Consider the following 16,019-nt stretch of genomic DNA (forward strand, 5'->3'; position numbering starts at 1 on the left):
CACTGTCATTCCTGAGAGCTTGGGTTTCATCCTTCTCAACATCACCCAGTGCTTTTCTCTCTTGGCTGATATTCACTGTGTAGCATGTGCTGTTTTTCTTCTATTATAATGCCACATTAGATCACTTGAAACATTCCTATAAGATCAGAATGAAGGGCGCATTGAGAATTGAGAGACTGTCTTTTCCTTGCCAGGCTAACAACATGTCTTGCGACCAGGAACAGCTTAAACTATCACATGAGCTAATGTCCAAGCATGAATCAACAGGTGTTGGCTATTTGGATAGTCCCGCAAGAAATTCATTATTTAAATGCAGTGAGTACATCTCAGAATAGCAGCACCAATGTAACTGGTTGCACAGGAGTGCCAGCTTGGCCCCGTGGCCATGGGTGCCATGCAGCGTGTATGGCCTTGGCACTGAAATGTGTGGGTGCCCGTCCTCTTGATGGGGAATGTTGTAGGTGCTCAGCCACGCAGGGCCTCAGGGAGTTGGCACCCACGGGTTGCATACTTGATAAGATCAGTAAATAAGTTACAGAATATGTGATTCTGAATATGACTGTTAACGAATCTGGTGGTTTTAATTAATTGCTCTGGAAATGTGGCAAAAGAACAGCCCCACAATCCGTTCAGAATTAATCCATTCTGTGAGTTCAATATGTGGCCTAGCAAGAAGCCCACATGATATGTGAAGACAACGATTGATTCAAAGGTAGGTGCGGAAAATGTATAACATACCTAACAACAAAATATAGTGAATTTGGAGGCTTTCATTCTATATTTTCAACAGACAAAACCAAACAGGTACATACATATTCTTGATTTTTTAAAAAAAATTCTAAATAAACATCTGCTATTATATCTCTTTTTCATTAAGTGAAAAATATGGGGTGATGGTGGTGGTTTTCTTCCAAACGGAAGAGCACATCCCTAGGTTGCTACAATTAAGTTAAATGAATGTATATATCCAAAGCAAGGACATAAGTATCAATATCTGGTCACATTAAGTTTTGATGGTTGAGAAATGATACATGTAAAATGTTGTCAGAGTGTTGCTGTAAATCACTTACACCATACCTGCTTCCCAGTAATAAATGAAGGCTATTTTATCTCCTGTTGACCTGCTTCTGTGTGCTATGCATACATACATACATAGTGTAAACGTTTTGAGCTTGTTTAATGTTTTGCTTTGGAAAAAATTAAGCACGCTCATTTTTTAATATGAGCACACATACCATGACTTGTCCATGTATATGGGAGAATAATACTTGGTGGGTGCTCTAGAAAATACCACATTTTATTATATAGCTTTTCATAATTCTTTCCGCAAACTATGGGGAGAGCTAAACCTCTTGCTATGCCACACGTGGCTGAAAAGCAAACCAGCCATTCAAAAGGAGAGTGAGCGTTCATTCCGTCTACCTTTGTTAAAATCACACTTCATGGTCTCAAAGAGCAATTTCACAAGCTCAGTCTTCCCTCTGGCCACCATGGCTTTGGAGAGCTCAAGCACCTCAGCTGTGTAGTGACGACACACTAGCCTAAGCTCCTGCTGCACTCGCTGTTTGGGATATTTCTCCTCAGCTTTCTTCACCCACAACTCTACTTCCTTCATCAGCATCTCTGTATTCATCCTCTTCTGACTGAACAAGGCAAGCAGCATTTCCATTAAGCAACGGAAGCTCTCTGTGTAAACAGAACCCACGTCATCCAGCTCTATTGCCTGCTTGAAGCATTCCATGGCATTCAGGTCTTCATTTTTTATCCGAAGGCATTTCCCCCTCAGCAGCTGGATTTCAGGCAAAACATTCCCCAGGTCTAATTCCATGGCTTTAGCAAAGAACACGAGGGCATTGTTCACGGCATTTTCATCTACAAGTAAAAGTTCCTGCATGGCATCTACTCCCATGTAGTAACATACCTAGAAGAGCAGTGGAAGGGAAAGGAGGAACACTCATTTATTTAAACAAACATGTCAAAAGAACAAAGATGGCTTACAGCTTGCAGAAAACAAATCAATAAATGTTCACTGTTAAATAACAGCCAGAAAATATATTTTTAGTATAATGGTAATGAATCATAAAAAAACTTTCTTGAATATTTTGTACTTTCTCTTAAAGCATGGGGGGGGGGGGACCTGTGGCACTCTGGTAGTTGTTGGACTGCATTTCCTGCCAGCAATGGCTAATGGTGAGGCATGATAGGAGTTGTAGTCCAGCAACATCTGGAGGGCCATAGATTTCCCCTCCCTTTCTTAAAAGCTTGTAGAGTGAGGCTGTGTGTTAACAGTGAGGCTGTGTAATAACAGAGTTATAGTCAAGAAGCCCCTGTATGATCAATCATTAAAGAAACTAAAACAGGACCTCAGTGACATTCAGCTCTTCATTTTTTATCTGAAAGCATTTTCCCCTCAGAATGGGCAAGTTGAGGGAGAGAGAGCACCCCACAGAGACAAAGCTATTCCAGGGCAACGTCAGGGCTTTACATAGGTCAACACCATTGGCACCTTGAGTTGGCCAAGTAGCCTGCTAGGCAGGAACTTTCCATTAAATTAATGTATTAGGGAACAAAAGATTCACATACTATAGCCACTTCAACAAGGCTTCCTCCCAAGCACCTGGCTTGTGGGTGAGTCACACCAAATAGAACCAGAGCAGAAAGTTGGACTGAAAGTTCAGAATAGCTCCTTATGATGCTCATCCCTTCAGAGATCCATGCACACACAAGAACTTCTCCAGATGTTACTAGTGGTTAAATATGGATACGCTCTCATCACATTCTGATTACATTTCTGAGATCTGTCTAGAATTAACACTCTAAAATTAAATAATTAAAAAGCGCAATCCTAACAATGTTTACTCAAAAATAAATCCTATTGGATTCAAATAGTGCTCGCTTCCAAGTTACTGAAGTTAAGAATGCAGTCTTAGTCCTGTTAAAACCTGAATGAACAACAACACTTTTATTATCATACAGATAAAATAAAGTGAAGACAATTAATATGTCTGGACAAGGTGGTTGATTAACACACCTGGCCTAGGTCAAGGTAAGTCTTCAGACACGGATGCACCTTCATGACGTTCTCAAGATCAGCTTTGGCATCAGAGAGGTTTCTCTGGTCTGGCATTCCTCCCAGGCCCATCTTCACACGATCCAAATCACGCAAATATAGTTTAAGCAGCATCTAAAAATAAAGAGCTATTAAACTAATTTGCCCTCCCCTCCTTACGCATTAGTTTGTATGACTGTTCTTTATTCCCCAACCTCTCTTGTTAAAAGGGTCTCAGGGCTCAGAGCTTGGAAAGACCCGGTGGTACCATCAAGGTAGGATTTTGGGGCTGAAGTGTGGGACCCCCCCATTCCTCAGAATGAGAAGGGGAGGCCTCAGACACAGCAAGGCTGACTCACCACATATGGAAGTAAGTGAAGTAATGCATAGGTAAAGGTAAAGGTACCCCTGCCCGTACGGGCCAGTCTTGACAGACTCTAGGGTTGTGCGCCCATCTCACTTAAGAGGCCAAGGGCCAGCGTTGTCCGGAAACACTTCCGGGTCACGTGGCCAGCGTGACAAAGCTGCATCTGGCAAGCCAGCGCAGCACACGGAAACGCCGTTTACCTTCCCGCCAGTATGCGGTCCCTATTTATCTACTTGCACCCAAGGGTGCTTTCGAACTGCTAGGTTGGCAGGCGCTGGGACCGAACGACGGGAGCGCACCCCGCCGCAGGGATTCGAACCGCCGACCTTTCGATCGGCAAGCCCTAGGTGCTGAGGCTTTTACCCACAGCGCCACCTGGGTCCCGAAGTAATGCATACGACCATCTAAAATCCCCCTCCCATAAGTCCATTAAGTTCAGAGTCTAAATCAGTAAATTACTGCCTCTGCCAGATACTGCCCTTCATTCACTTTTAATTTGTATACCACCTATAATTACTATACACAAGGTGGTTTACAAGCTGAAGAGGTAACAAAATGGACAACAAAGATTGCATACTTAATAACAATCTGATCCAATGCAAAAAAGTCACAATAACTTTAAAATAAACAGCTTATATCAAATAGACACAGATATTACTAAGCTAGATGGACCAAGGCAGGTTAATATGTTCTAACAGAGTTGGTGGCACTGGAATTTAAGCAGTGCCCTCGTTAGGAGAAGTTGCAAGAAGAGACTTTTTGTTTATGCAGTTAAACCCAAATAATTGATGCTGCCCAGATAGGCAGCTGCATTGATGGCTTTTCAGGAAGCACAATGCTGACAGACACCACCACCCCTGCCCCTATTAATACAAAAAAACAACAACCCCCAGCTGGTCTCCCATAGCACTTGTATGTTACCAAGGCCTTGTTTTTAAAGGAGAAATACATACCTTGGCACGCATGCAATATGCCTGCCAGTTAAGTACTGGATCTGGCAGCACATCTAAGGCCATGTTGCAGACTGCCATTGCCATCTCTTGCTTGCCAAGGAAGTGGAAGATTTTTGCTAGGCGGTTCAGAACCAGTGGGTTTTCTCTCGCTATCTCTATTGCCTTAAAAACAAACAAATCCACAATACATTGTTCCATTAGTGAACTTCTCCTTGCTCTGTTGAACAAGGGGCAATGAAAGGAGAAATTTATGTGTCAACATTCAGCTTGGCCGCCATTGTACATTATGCCCTTTGGAAGGACTGAAGTGTGCAAGGACATGAATTGAGGTGGCACCTTGCTCTGGATGAGAGGGAAATGAGCAAAAGAGGGTATCTCTTCCCTTCTGTCAGTTACAGCACTGCCTTACATATATCTACTCATAAGCAAGTGGTAGCTGGCACCCATTGGAAAGGGGGGGAGACAGGGAGGCCAACAAGAGGTACACCCAGAGTCAACGAATTCTAGTTTCGTGTCCTTCCTCCTCAAGGGTAGAAGGGGTCTTTGTTTTATAATACACCCGCATTATCCTTAATTATAATTAGCACCACTTGAAACACTCACAGCATTAACAACCCAACAGATCTTGCTTCTTCACTGGCCACAGCTTTGGATCTAGCACAGGCCAAATGCATCTCTCTCTGTAGCTTCTAGCTTCAGCTTTGCAGCTCCACCCACTCTGGCTATTGTTCTGCTAGCAGCAGGGCAGGGCCAGATTAAGATAATTTAGAGGGCCTCCATATATGTCTTATTCAAAATATAAACAGTCATAAACAGTAAAATAACATTTTATCTTTCAAAATGAAACAAAACCCACAGTAAGGTGAAAAACAATGTTTATTTTTGTATACTTTTTGTATTTTGTATACAGTACTTCCACTTTATTTATATTTGACAAATTTTTCTCCTACTTTTTCTAATTGCAAAGTCTTTGATCAGATCCTCAAAACTAACCTTACACAACACATCTGCTTCTAAACTTAGTAGAAATAAGGCACCCAGCCTGCCTTGTTGCATAGTTGTTCTGTTGGGGTTTTTAATATACTTAAACTGAGAAAGTGGAATCTCAGCTGAGCAATTTGTGACTATTAATGTTAAAAATCCATCAATGGAAAATTTCTCTGGTGCCCCCCCCCCCACTTTGCTTAATGGTTAATCCAGCCCTGCAGCTGGGTGAGGGGTGTATGGGAAAAATCTCACCCACTTGTTTTATGGTACAGAGCAACTTCATTGATTACCATATTTTTTGCTCTATAAGACTCACTTTTTCCCTCCTAAAAGGTAAGGGGAAATGTGTGTGCGTCTTATGGAGCGAATGCAGGCTGCGCAGCTATCCCAGAAGCCAGAAAAGCAAGAGGGATTGCTGCTTTCACTGTGCAGCGATCCCTCTTGCTGTTCTGGCTTCTGAGATTCAGAATATTTTTTTCCTTGTTTTCCTCCTCCGAAAACTAGGTGCGTCTTGTGGTCTGGTGCGTCTTATAGAGCGAAAAATACGGTATGCTAAATCATGGTCTTTAACTGGCCAGGCAAAGCCATTAACCTGACAAAGGAACTGGTTTGGAAAGCTTGTTCTTATACATTCTATCCCCCCAGATAGGGGCCCATGGTATCATCCAGACAGGACCCCCCCAAAAAAACCCCCCCAACAACTCATAACCTACTTTTCCAAAGCAGTCGAGGGGATCTGTCCCAGAGTACCCACAGTCATGAATAGCCATAGGGGTATCTGAGAAGGAATATTTCCTTTCAAACAATATCCCAAGATAGCACCAGGCCAAGGCTAGAAGAGAAGGAGGACAGAATTGAAAGCAGGGCAACATATTACAAACGGCATTGTAAATTCTACTCTACCTTCTCCAAAGCAATTCAAAATGATTTACAGTTACTGAGGTTGGGTTATAGTAGAAAAGTTCCAAAGGAACGTTTTATGTCAGCTTAAACCAAGCACTGAGGTTTCCCAGCTGATGAAACAAACCACTTGCAAAAATAAAGAGTAGTTTGCCTCACTGGGCATGGAGATTGCAGCAACGAAGACTCAGTTGAACTTCTGCTAGCTGAGCTGAAGAGCCCAATTACACACACCTGGGTTGCAACAGTCTTGCGGGATGCAGAGCTGCATGTGTGAATTACACATGTAATTACATGGTTTCGATTGTGCAAGTGACTTCTCCTACCTCTATAATGTAGGCTGGAGCACTTCAGGACTTGCTGAAGCAAAACCAAGGTTCTGTTGAAGGCTGGCAACCTTTTCCCCTCATCGTTGCCCTTGTTCATCCACATCGCATCCAACCTGAAGTGAAGAGAGAAAAAGGCTATTGTGATTTGTTGTTCTGCATATACAGAGCTCTAAAACTGGCAAGCAAATGATTTACTCCAAATGCCACTGTTTTACCCTCATCCAATGGGTTTGGCAGCAATATTTCAAAACAGTTAATTTAAAATACAAAAGACATAAAATGCAATATATAGTTCCCCAAAATAACCACCATCTGCTGCAAAATAACCCTTTGAGCAGCGTTTCTCAACTGGGGGCCTTTGGGATATTCCAAGGGGGGCACAGGTGAAAGTCGTGTAAATGGGGGGCCATGGAGGGAAGTGAGAAGTGAAGAAAACAGAGGAGTGACCGAGAAAAGAAAAAGAAAAGAAAAAATATTTTTAACAAGAACTTTACAATCATATGTCTATCATAGTATAGTACCCCATATAGTGAGCTCCTGTTGCTCGGTCCCTGCTCCTGCCAATCTAGCAGTTCGAAAGCACATCAAAGTGCAAGTAGATGAACAGGTACCGCTCTGGCGGGAAGGTAAACGGCATTTCCTTGCGCTGCTCTGATTCGCCAGAAGCGGCTTAGTCATGCTGGCCACATGACCCGGAAGCTGTACGCCGGCTCCCTTGGCCAATAAAGCGAGATGAGTGCCGCAACGCCAGAGTCATCCGCAACTGGACCTAATGGTCAGGGGTCCCTTTACCTTTACCTTTACCCCATATAGTACGATTAATCTTTTTTAAAAAATATACCATTTCTACTTCAGTTATAGGACGGAACACTTGTTATAGCTAAGCCATTAGTATATTGTTGACACTGTGCTTTCCACAACAATTGATTTATCTCTGATTTTGTAACAAAACCCCCTTTGATGTAACATAGGGAGGAAAGATTGTGGATCAAAATCTCTGTGGTTGTCTTTGATCTAATGCTGATTGGTTCATAGTTCTGTATGGTGCAAGGTGCCTACCAGCACAGTATATGAAATACAGCCAACAAGAAACACAGCAGAAGTAAATGGAAAACAACCCCACACCCACTCAACCTAGCCTTAAGAACAGTACTGACGCTCATTCAAAATCAGTATTTCCCTATGCGCTATGGTGGTTCTAAGACTGTAGTGCTGATAAATTAGGCCCTAATCCACAAGTGCTTAACTCTAATAATAATGCAATAATGCATTTACTCAGAAGTAAGTCCTACTTCAGTGGGGGTTATTTCCAGGTAAGTAATTTTCCTTCCAAGGCTAAAAAGGTAAAGGGTGATTTTTTTGCTGTAAAGCCCACTCACCCCTCTTGGTGCAGCAGGGTTGCGGGACAGCAGAGGCTTCACTGGGGCACCGACGAGGGAACTGGAACAGTGGTGCCCTTCCTGGATCCTAGCCTGCACCCGGCTTTGGCGAACAGGGATGCAGGCTAGGGACTCATGCTGTGCCAGGGGGCAGAGCTGACAGCTGTCTCTCCTGAACCTGCCCTTCTCCCTTTCTTTTTGCGACTGAAAGTGACATGCTTCGTGTCATGTTTGGCTTTAACTCACTCCAGAAGTTCTTGTGTGGTATAGAGGACTTTGCCAACCTGGTGCCCTTGAGCTGTTTTGAACCATGACTCCCCATCAGCCATGCTGACTGAGGTTGATGGAGAGTTGTAGTCCAAAACAGCTGGAAGGTACAGTGGTACCTCGGGTTAAGAACTTAATTTGTTCTGAAGGTCCATTCTTAACCTGAAACTGTTCTTAACCTGAGACACCACTTTAGCTAATGGGGCCTCCCACTGCCGCCACGCAATTTCTGTTCTCATCCTGAAGCAAAGTTCTTAACCCAAGGTACTATTTCTAGGTTAGTGGAGTCTGTAACCTGAAGCGTCTGCAACCTGAGGTACCACTGTACCTGCTTGGCATAGGCTGGACTACAGCACTGGACTATGGATCAAACCATATAATTCTGGGAGGTCTGTGATCAGATGCCCTCATGGAGCTCTTGCGGTTATGAATAATGGTAAATACGGCCACAGGAATCCTGATTCAGATCAGGGCAGCAGTGTTAGGGTTTTTTGTTTCTTGTTTAACTCATTTCTAATGCTGCTTTCCTGACTTGAATTGCTCCCCCATTACCTGCAACCCGTCCCTTGTGAGACAAATTTCAGCCAGGGTAGGGGAATAGGACATCATAGGACCACACCTCTGATCCAAGTCTGGCGATGGCAGAATTTATGATTGAAAAGCATGCTAGGAATCTGATGCAGTGATGTCTAGTTGGGCCACTCAGCCACGAAACTCACTGGCGTTGGAGCAAACGGCAATCCGTAGAAAACATGAGCTTCCATTTGCTAGGGCTGCCGCACGTCCAGAATTTTCTGGACATAGTCAGAAATCGCTGAAGTGTCTGTGAAAATCTGAACATATGGCAGCCCACGTTGGTAGTGTAGATTTTGGCAAATTTCATTAAAAATAGCTCAAAAACTATGGCAACCCTACCATTTGATCTAATTCAGCAGTAAATATTGCGTTTTCCTGGGGAAAGCACCGGGCTAATTTTTTTAAAAAAGCACTCAGAGAGGAACCGGGGAAGCAGAGACCTGTGCCCAAGAAAGCATGGGGCAAAAAGTAAATGTGGATAAACCCTAAGTGGATTCCATCACAAAAAGTTCTAGACTTGCCCCTCGGAGCCCATCTTGTTTCTGTTTCCTTTGAGGTGGCTTTTCGTCCTGGATTCTTGCCTCACCTGATGTGCAGGGTGGCCATAGTGAAGTACCAGCTTCGTTTCTCCTCCAAAGGGATCTGAAAGAGGGAGAGAGAAGTTCTTAGAAAAGCAGTATTTGCCTCCCTGCAAATACATTTTAAAATATCATTGCCTTCTATTTATTTTCCAACCATTCTTCGGTTGTGGAATCCAAGGTGGCATTCATGTGGTTCCCAAGCAGTGGCCACCCAACCAGCCACCTGCTTAGCTTCTCTAAGATGATGGCCTCAGGTGCCTTCAGGTCTGTGCTGAACACCAGTAGCTGCATTAAATCAAGGACTTTGGCAGCTACTCCTGTCCTTGCCATGTTCAGTAATGTAATCTTAATAATGCAATGCATATTAAGAGAGATGCACATTAAATGGTGACAAGAAAATCACAAACTGATGCAGGAATTTGATGACATGAACTTAAGACTGGAAAAATGGGAAACTAAGAGAAATCAAAACTGACCAATTCTTTCATTTCTAGAAGTAAATCCCACCGATATCAGTGGGATTAATTCCAAGGAGCACAATCCAGAGAACATATTATTTTTCTTGTCTCTCTGTGTGTCTGTATATATGCTGATATATGCACATTGATTCACATTCAATTGATTATTGATGGATTGATTGATTGATTGATCAATAAACAACTCAGACTAATTAGCTAAGATTTATTTAATTGGGCAGCCATGAATAACAGGAAACGGGTTCTAGCTACAAGAAGCTCTGAGCAAAACAGGTAGAATAGCAACATTTTTATGTGACTCAAGGTGGCAATTATTTTCTAAAACATTTTTGTCGTTACTAGCATGGTTAGTTTGATGTCCCCCCCCCCCCACTGCTGCTGCTTTCTGTAATGTCTTAAGAAGTTTGGACTCTGCACAGTTGTAGTTTAAATATAAATATAGCCCTGCCCCTCAGTGCAAACATTTTGCTTTGACAAACAGTGCTCCAGTTCAGCCACCTGCACTTTTCCTGTTGTCTGTTGCTGCAGGGGATGATAAACTGGGTGTGCAAAAGGTTGCACCTTTGTTTGGACAGCTTGAGCCAAGTAGTCCAGAATATTTAAAAAGCGTCTAATCAGAAAACTGGATAGTGTTAGAAATTGGTGCAGAGGGTTTGTGCTTTGAGCCCAGGCTGTTCAGGGACTTCTTGGGAGCACTGCAACCACTTCTCTAATAGGTTTGAACATTCCAAATAAAATATTTGAATTGACCTCATCCTTGGTTATGTCTGGTTCTTTCTTAAAGCCACACGTCTAAAGCATCTTAGATTTATTTTTTAAAAAAATTATCAGGGTTGCACCCAGTTACAGAATCCTTGTTTAAATTTACCCCCTCCCCTGTGACAGCATGCTCCTCCCATCTGGGAGGATACCAAAACAAGCCCCATCTCCACCAGTGACCATAGCTGTTTCCAGTCCTCCAACCTCCTCATGTTCCTCCAACCTTCTTTGTTAAAAAGATTTTTTTTATTACAAAAATTGTACACGCTTATCATAAAACATACATGACCAACCAAAAAATGAGTCACTAGAGGGGTAGAATTCTAAACATATGATTTTAGAGTGCATAATAATGAGGTGATTACAGTTAAGTTCCTCCAACCTTTCCCTGTGATTCTGAAGTCACATTTTCAAAAAAAACCTAAAGACCTGAAGCTCCTATGCAGCACTGTGCTAGAAAGGTGAGTGTCATTCCGTGACTTGTACCTGTGTGTCAGCTTCATGGTGGTGAACGAGGGTAGCAGAATGCATTGCCCGGCTGGCAGCTGTTGCTGTAACCTGATGTGTCTGAGCAATGCCCCAGAAAACTATTGCGGGCTGGTTGTGACACATGTGCAAGCCATTTCATCTGCTGCAAAGACTATGGGTCTGGCATATTGTAGCAGCTTTTTCCTAACAGGATGGTTATTAACCACACACACACATACAAAAAAGCTTCAGCCCATCAGGTCAAATGCCTGCTGGAACAGAACAGTCTTGGTCAAGCAGTGAGAAGCCAGGGGAGATAGAGAGCAGAGAGACCTCCATAGGAAGCTGTCAAAGTCAGGCCATTGGTCCATTTAGCTTACTATTGTCAACACTGACTGGCAGCAGCTCCCCAGGATTTCAGACAGGGGCCTGTTTGGAGATGCCAGGAACTGAACCTGGGACCTTCTGAACACAAAGCAGATGCTCTCCCTTTGAGCCACCTCCCAAAGCAGGGAGCTTCACAATCGAACTGAGGTGCTGTTGAAGCATAGCAGGACAAAAGAGCCTCTCAGCCTCACAAGAGGCCATGAGGATCTAGGGCTCTGATTCTAAAAGTTGGCTCATCAATATTATCCATTGGCATCTCCTTTTGTTTGCTCTTGCCCATTTATGCAGGATTAGGTGTTTGAAGGCTACAAGTGGTTTAAATGAAGCGGTGGTTCTTAATGAGAAGAGCTTTCTCTTGGCCTGACTCAGCTCCCAGAGGGGTTGTTTCCCTCCAAAATAGCCTAGCATACAAAAAAGCACCTTTCCCTACACAGATCAACAGCTAAGATGCCTAACCTACCTCACAGGGTTGTTGTGGGGATTAAATGATGAGGGGGAGACCATGGATGCCGCCTTGAGCTCTTTGGAGAAAAAGCTGGGATATAAAGGCAATAAATATATAACAACTAATGTAGCACCCACACTTCTAAAATATTTCTAGACAACAGATGGGTGTGCCTTCTGAAACAGAAAATGAAAAGGGGTGTGCGTGTGTATTGGCTAATATCCCTCTTCCAACGAATGACCCATTGAATGGCAAGTGACATCAGAAGGTAAAACAGCCTGCCTACCTGCTTCCCATAAGCAAGAGCCTTGCTGTAGAGAGTGAGGCCTGCGGTTAGTTTCTCCATCTTCTCTTCTTCGTTCACCAGCCCAACGTCAAAGGCATAAGCATAGCCCTGCTCAGCCAAGCAACGGGCTGTTCTGAGCTGGGGGTCCCCTTGCAGCTTGTGGTCTTCTGAATCCAAGCCCATTAAGAGGGAGAGTCTTTCGGTGCACCTAGCCTCTTCTTGCTCGTTGTTCAGCCTGTCATAAACGTAGGCGAGGTTGGCCCAAGTGTTCAGATTCTCAGGGTCCTCCTGAGAGATGCAGAGGAAAATCTCCTTGGCTTGCTCCACTTCTTCCAGGTAGAAAGAAAAGACCCCAAGGAGGTTTCTGATGGCATACTGCTGCAAGCCAGTTTCGAGCTCTAACTCATAGGTTAGGCTTTCTCGTTTCAGCTTCAAGTCTCTCCCTTGGAAATTCATAGGTGAAGAAGACTCAAAGTTCAAGTTCATATCTAAGTGAAAGTGACCTGGAATGTAATCCATCTCGTCAATGAGAGTATCAATGTCCACCTCAGCTTCTTCCATTTTCACGTTGGAAAGAGTATCAACCACTCCAGGCTCTCTTGAACAGCTACTTTCCCCTGTTATTTTTCCATTCAAGACGTGGTTTTTTTGTTTGTTTTTTTACTGTCCTGTCAGGGTATTTGCCTTGGGAAATCCTCCACCTCTTTCTCTACCTGTATTTCTGGTTTAGCTGATTCACATGAAGTCTGGGAAGGGAGGAGCAAAATAGAACGCTTGTCATTCCACAGCCAACCAGCTGGTTCAGGGTTCTCATTTGGTCAGTGAATAGCAGAAAGCAAAGACAAGAACTGCTCAAGCAACCCCTCATTTGTCAATAAAGGAGAAAGCTCCAGGTCCTGGAAGGCTACCGGTGTATGGCAAATACAGTGATCGGCTCCTTTGAACAAACTTGCATTTCAAGTACGTTATTAACATGCCTTTGAAAAGGCTAGCAGCAGGGAGAGCAAATGGTGCTTCATCCCAGCTACCCATAATGCCAACCCATTACGAGAAATGCTTTAGAATGTCAAGTTTGGAACTGAGTGGGATGGATGCAACCTAGTACAAACCATATTGTTGCACAGCACTCCAATCTCCGAGCAGTGCAAGATCCCAGAGTTTCCGGGAACTTACCCAGGGTTTGCATTTCCTTTTGGAAATGAGACACAGCAGAGACTCTAAACCACTGAGCCTCTTGGGCTTGCCGATCGGAAGGTTAGCAGTTCGAATCTGCGCCACGGGGTGAGCTCCTGTTGCTGTCTCATCTTCTGTCAACCTAGCAGTCTGAAAGCATGCCAGTGCGAGAAGATAAATAGGTACCACTGCGCTGGGAAGGTAAACGGCACTTCCGTGTGCTCTGGCTTCCATCATGGCCAGAAGCGGTTTAGCCACGCTGGCCACATGACCCAGAAAGCTGTCTGTGGATGAGCACCAGCTCCCTCGGCCTGGAATTGAGATGAGTGCAGCACCCCATAGTCACCTTTGACTGGACTTAACCATCTAGGGGTCCTTTACCTTTACTTTTCTCCAGTGCTTTTTTTCTGGGGGTATGCATACCCCTAAACAATTTGTGAATCTAAGTTTAGCCTCATTGAGGGGCAGTATTTCAATAGGAGTAGGAAAATGAGAGTACCCCTAAACATTTTTTTAGAAAAAAGTGCACTGCTTTTCCCTACCTTACATATCTATACACAACCTAAGCCTACAATAGAGGGGTTCACAGCATTAACGTCTCAAAAGGGCCTTGTTTCTCCCAAAGCTGCAGCCTTGGATTCAAGCAGAGATCAAACATTGTGCTCTGCCTCTCTGGCTGTCCAGCCTGCAGCTTAACTTTTAGGTCACATTGCACACACTTTCAAGTCTAATCTCTGGTTTTTGTCTTTCTTACTATCTAAGAAGTAGGAAAGGAGGGGCCCCACCCATTTGTCACCTGGCACAAAACCCCTTTTCTTGGTTCTCTTAACGGGCCATTACCTAAACACAGGAAGCTAGCCTGCCTTCTATTTTAACACTTGCTGGGCCCAGGGGTTAGAATGGGTCTGGCACCCAGTTTAACACTATCAGCCTTGATTAAATGATAACGCTTGCTGGATCCAGGGGTTACAGGAGCCTGGCACCCACAGACTCACAGAAATATAAAAGGACAAGTTACCATTCCTTGTTCCTTTTCCCCTAGGGGTGGGAAGTTCCAGAGGTAGTCTTGGGTTTCCTTTGGAGAACCCTGGAAATTGATGGTGTCTTCATAAGAATTTTATTACTTGTATTGTGAAGACAAAAACATTCCTTCAGCAGGTAGGGCAGCTGCTAACCTTGCATCAGAGTGCAGCTGATACAGCCTCAGATTGCGCCCCCGTTTACCTACCTCCATCTAAAACAGGGATGGGGAACTGGATCTGTCTATCAGGTGATTGTACCTTCAGGTGTGAAGGAAAAAGCTCCCTTTGCAGCTGGAGCTCCTTAAAAAGAATCTACCTTTGCCTCCTTGGCTTGAATTCAAGCTGCAGCTGAAAATAACGAATCAGAAATGCACTCCTGGTTTTTCCTTTGCAGCCAAGACTTGGCTCTTTCCATATTTGGCATCTTTTGAAAGTGCCGGTTTTCCCTACCAAGGAAGAAATGAGGACCTGATGGCTTGAACTTCCCCTGCTTGATGTCATATATGACAGCAGACATGGGAAAGGTAGGTATGGCTTGGCAGTCCAATTTCTGAGGCCTAGCAGGCCTGAATAGTTCCATGGGCTGGAGGTTCCAAACCACTGATCTGAACTCTCAGCCACACTACCATCACCACCAGGCTGGGATGTGGATAGTTTCGGTTATCATCCTTCACTGCTCCCAACAGCAGAGTGTCTAATTCAGGCATAGGCCCTGCAGATGTTTTGGGACTACAACTCCCATCATCCCTGACCACTGGTCCTGTTAGCTAGGGATGATGGGAGTTGTAGTCCCAAAACATCTGGAGAGCCGAGTTTGCCTATGCCTGATCTAACTGCATGTGTGAGGAGATGCCTTTCTCCCAGTGATTAAAACACCTGGTACTACCTGGTCATGGTTGCTGGGGAGCTCTCATGGATGGGGGTGCTAGTCTCCTCTGTGGTCCCCACGGAACCTCTGAAAAGCGGCAGTTGAAACTGCCACATCAGCTGAGGCCTGGAGAGGGATAACTGCCACTATCACCTCCTCACCCTGAAGTTTATAAGTCACCACTACCTTGTCAAAGAACCTCGTTGTTGTATTATTTTGTACTATTATCACCTTTCAGTTACTGTCATCTAGCCTGGAGGCCACGCAGAAAGGTCTTCAGAAAATATAATATAATATAATATAATATAATATATACAAATATATAGAAATCCTGGTGTATCATAAACATATAAATGATTCTTTATTTGCTGCAAAACTGGCTGCAGACTACAACTGTTTCTCTGCCTCTCCCTTTAGCTGAAAGGCGTTGGCTCCTGAAGGTTGGATGGAGGGGCTGATCTTCCACATGTCACGATCAAGACAAGTGGTGACAGTCCTGAAAGAGCAACCGTTGTACACCACCTCTCCCACTCCCTAAACCTTTCCCATATTTTTACTTCAGCTTGCAGTGCGAGATAAACTGTGGAAGACTCTTATCACCTGGACATGCCCTAAATCACAACAATGTCCTTTTGTACCACATGGGATTTCTGGCACTGAACCACCACCGGTGCCTTCAGCACTGAGAAATCCTCATGAGCATATCAGGCTGTCTGAAGACCTGCTCCTCCCAGCCACTTGGCTACA

The 16,019-nt window shown here is 44.1% G+C and overlaps 1 protein-coding gene across 4 annotated transcripts; it reads right to left on the reverse strand.

Annotated features, from left to right (window-relative positions):
- Positions 1 to 23: 23 nt before the first annotated feature.
- Positions 24 to 16,009, reverse strand: TTC22 (tetratricopeptide repeat domain 22). 4 transcript variants are annotated; one of them, XM_083448107.1, is made up of 9 exons: positions 15,291 to 15,396; positions 12,210 to 12,955; positions 9,394 to 9,449; positions 6,583 to 6,698; positions 6,070 to 6,188; positions 4,370 to 4,531; positions 3,032 to 3,184; positions 1,423 to 1,921; positions 24 to 136 (listed from the first exon to the last, which is right to left on the reverse strand). In XM_083448107.1, exons 2-9 carry the CDS (start codon positions 12,768 to 12,770, stop codon positions 117 to 119), a joined length of 1,686 nt encoding a protein of 561 aa, XP_083304233.1. In that variant the 5' UTR covers positions 12,771 to 12,955; positions 15,291 to 15,396; the 3' UTR covers positions 24 to 116. The 4 variants fall into 4 exon arrangements, with proteins under 4 accessions (XP_083304233.1, XP_083304231.1, XP_083304232.1 ...); XM_083448105.1 differs by lacking the exons at positions 24 to 136; positions 15,291 to 15,396 and adding exons at positions 14,401 to 14,505; positions 15,873 to 16,004 and having other exon boundaries at positions 834 to 1,921; XM_083448106.1 differs by lacking the exons at positions 24 to 136; positions 15,291 to 15,396 and adding an exon at positions 15,873 to 16,009 and having other exon boundaries at positions 834 to 1,921.
- Positions 16,010 to 16,019: the final 10 nt, after the last annotated feature.

Source organism: Podarcis tiliguerta (assembly GCF_965153285.1).
Source record: "Podarcis tiliguerta genome assembly, chromosome: 6".
Classification (NCBI taxonomy): Eukaryota; Metazoa; Chordata; class Lepidosauria; order Squamata; family Lacertidae; genus Podarcis; species Podarcis tiliguerta.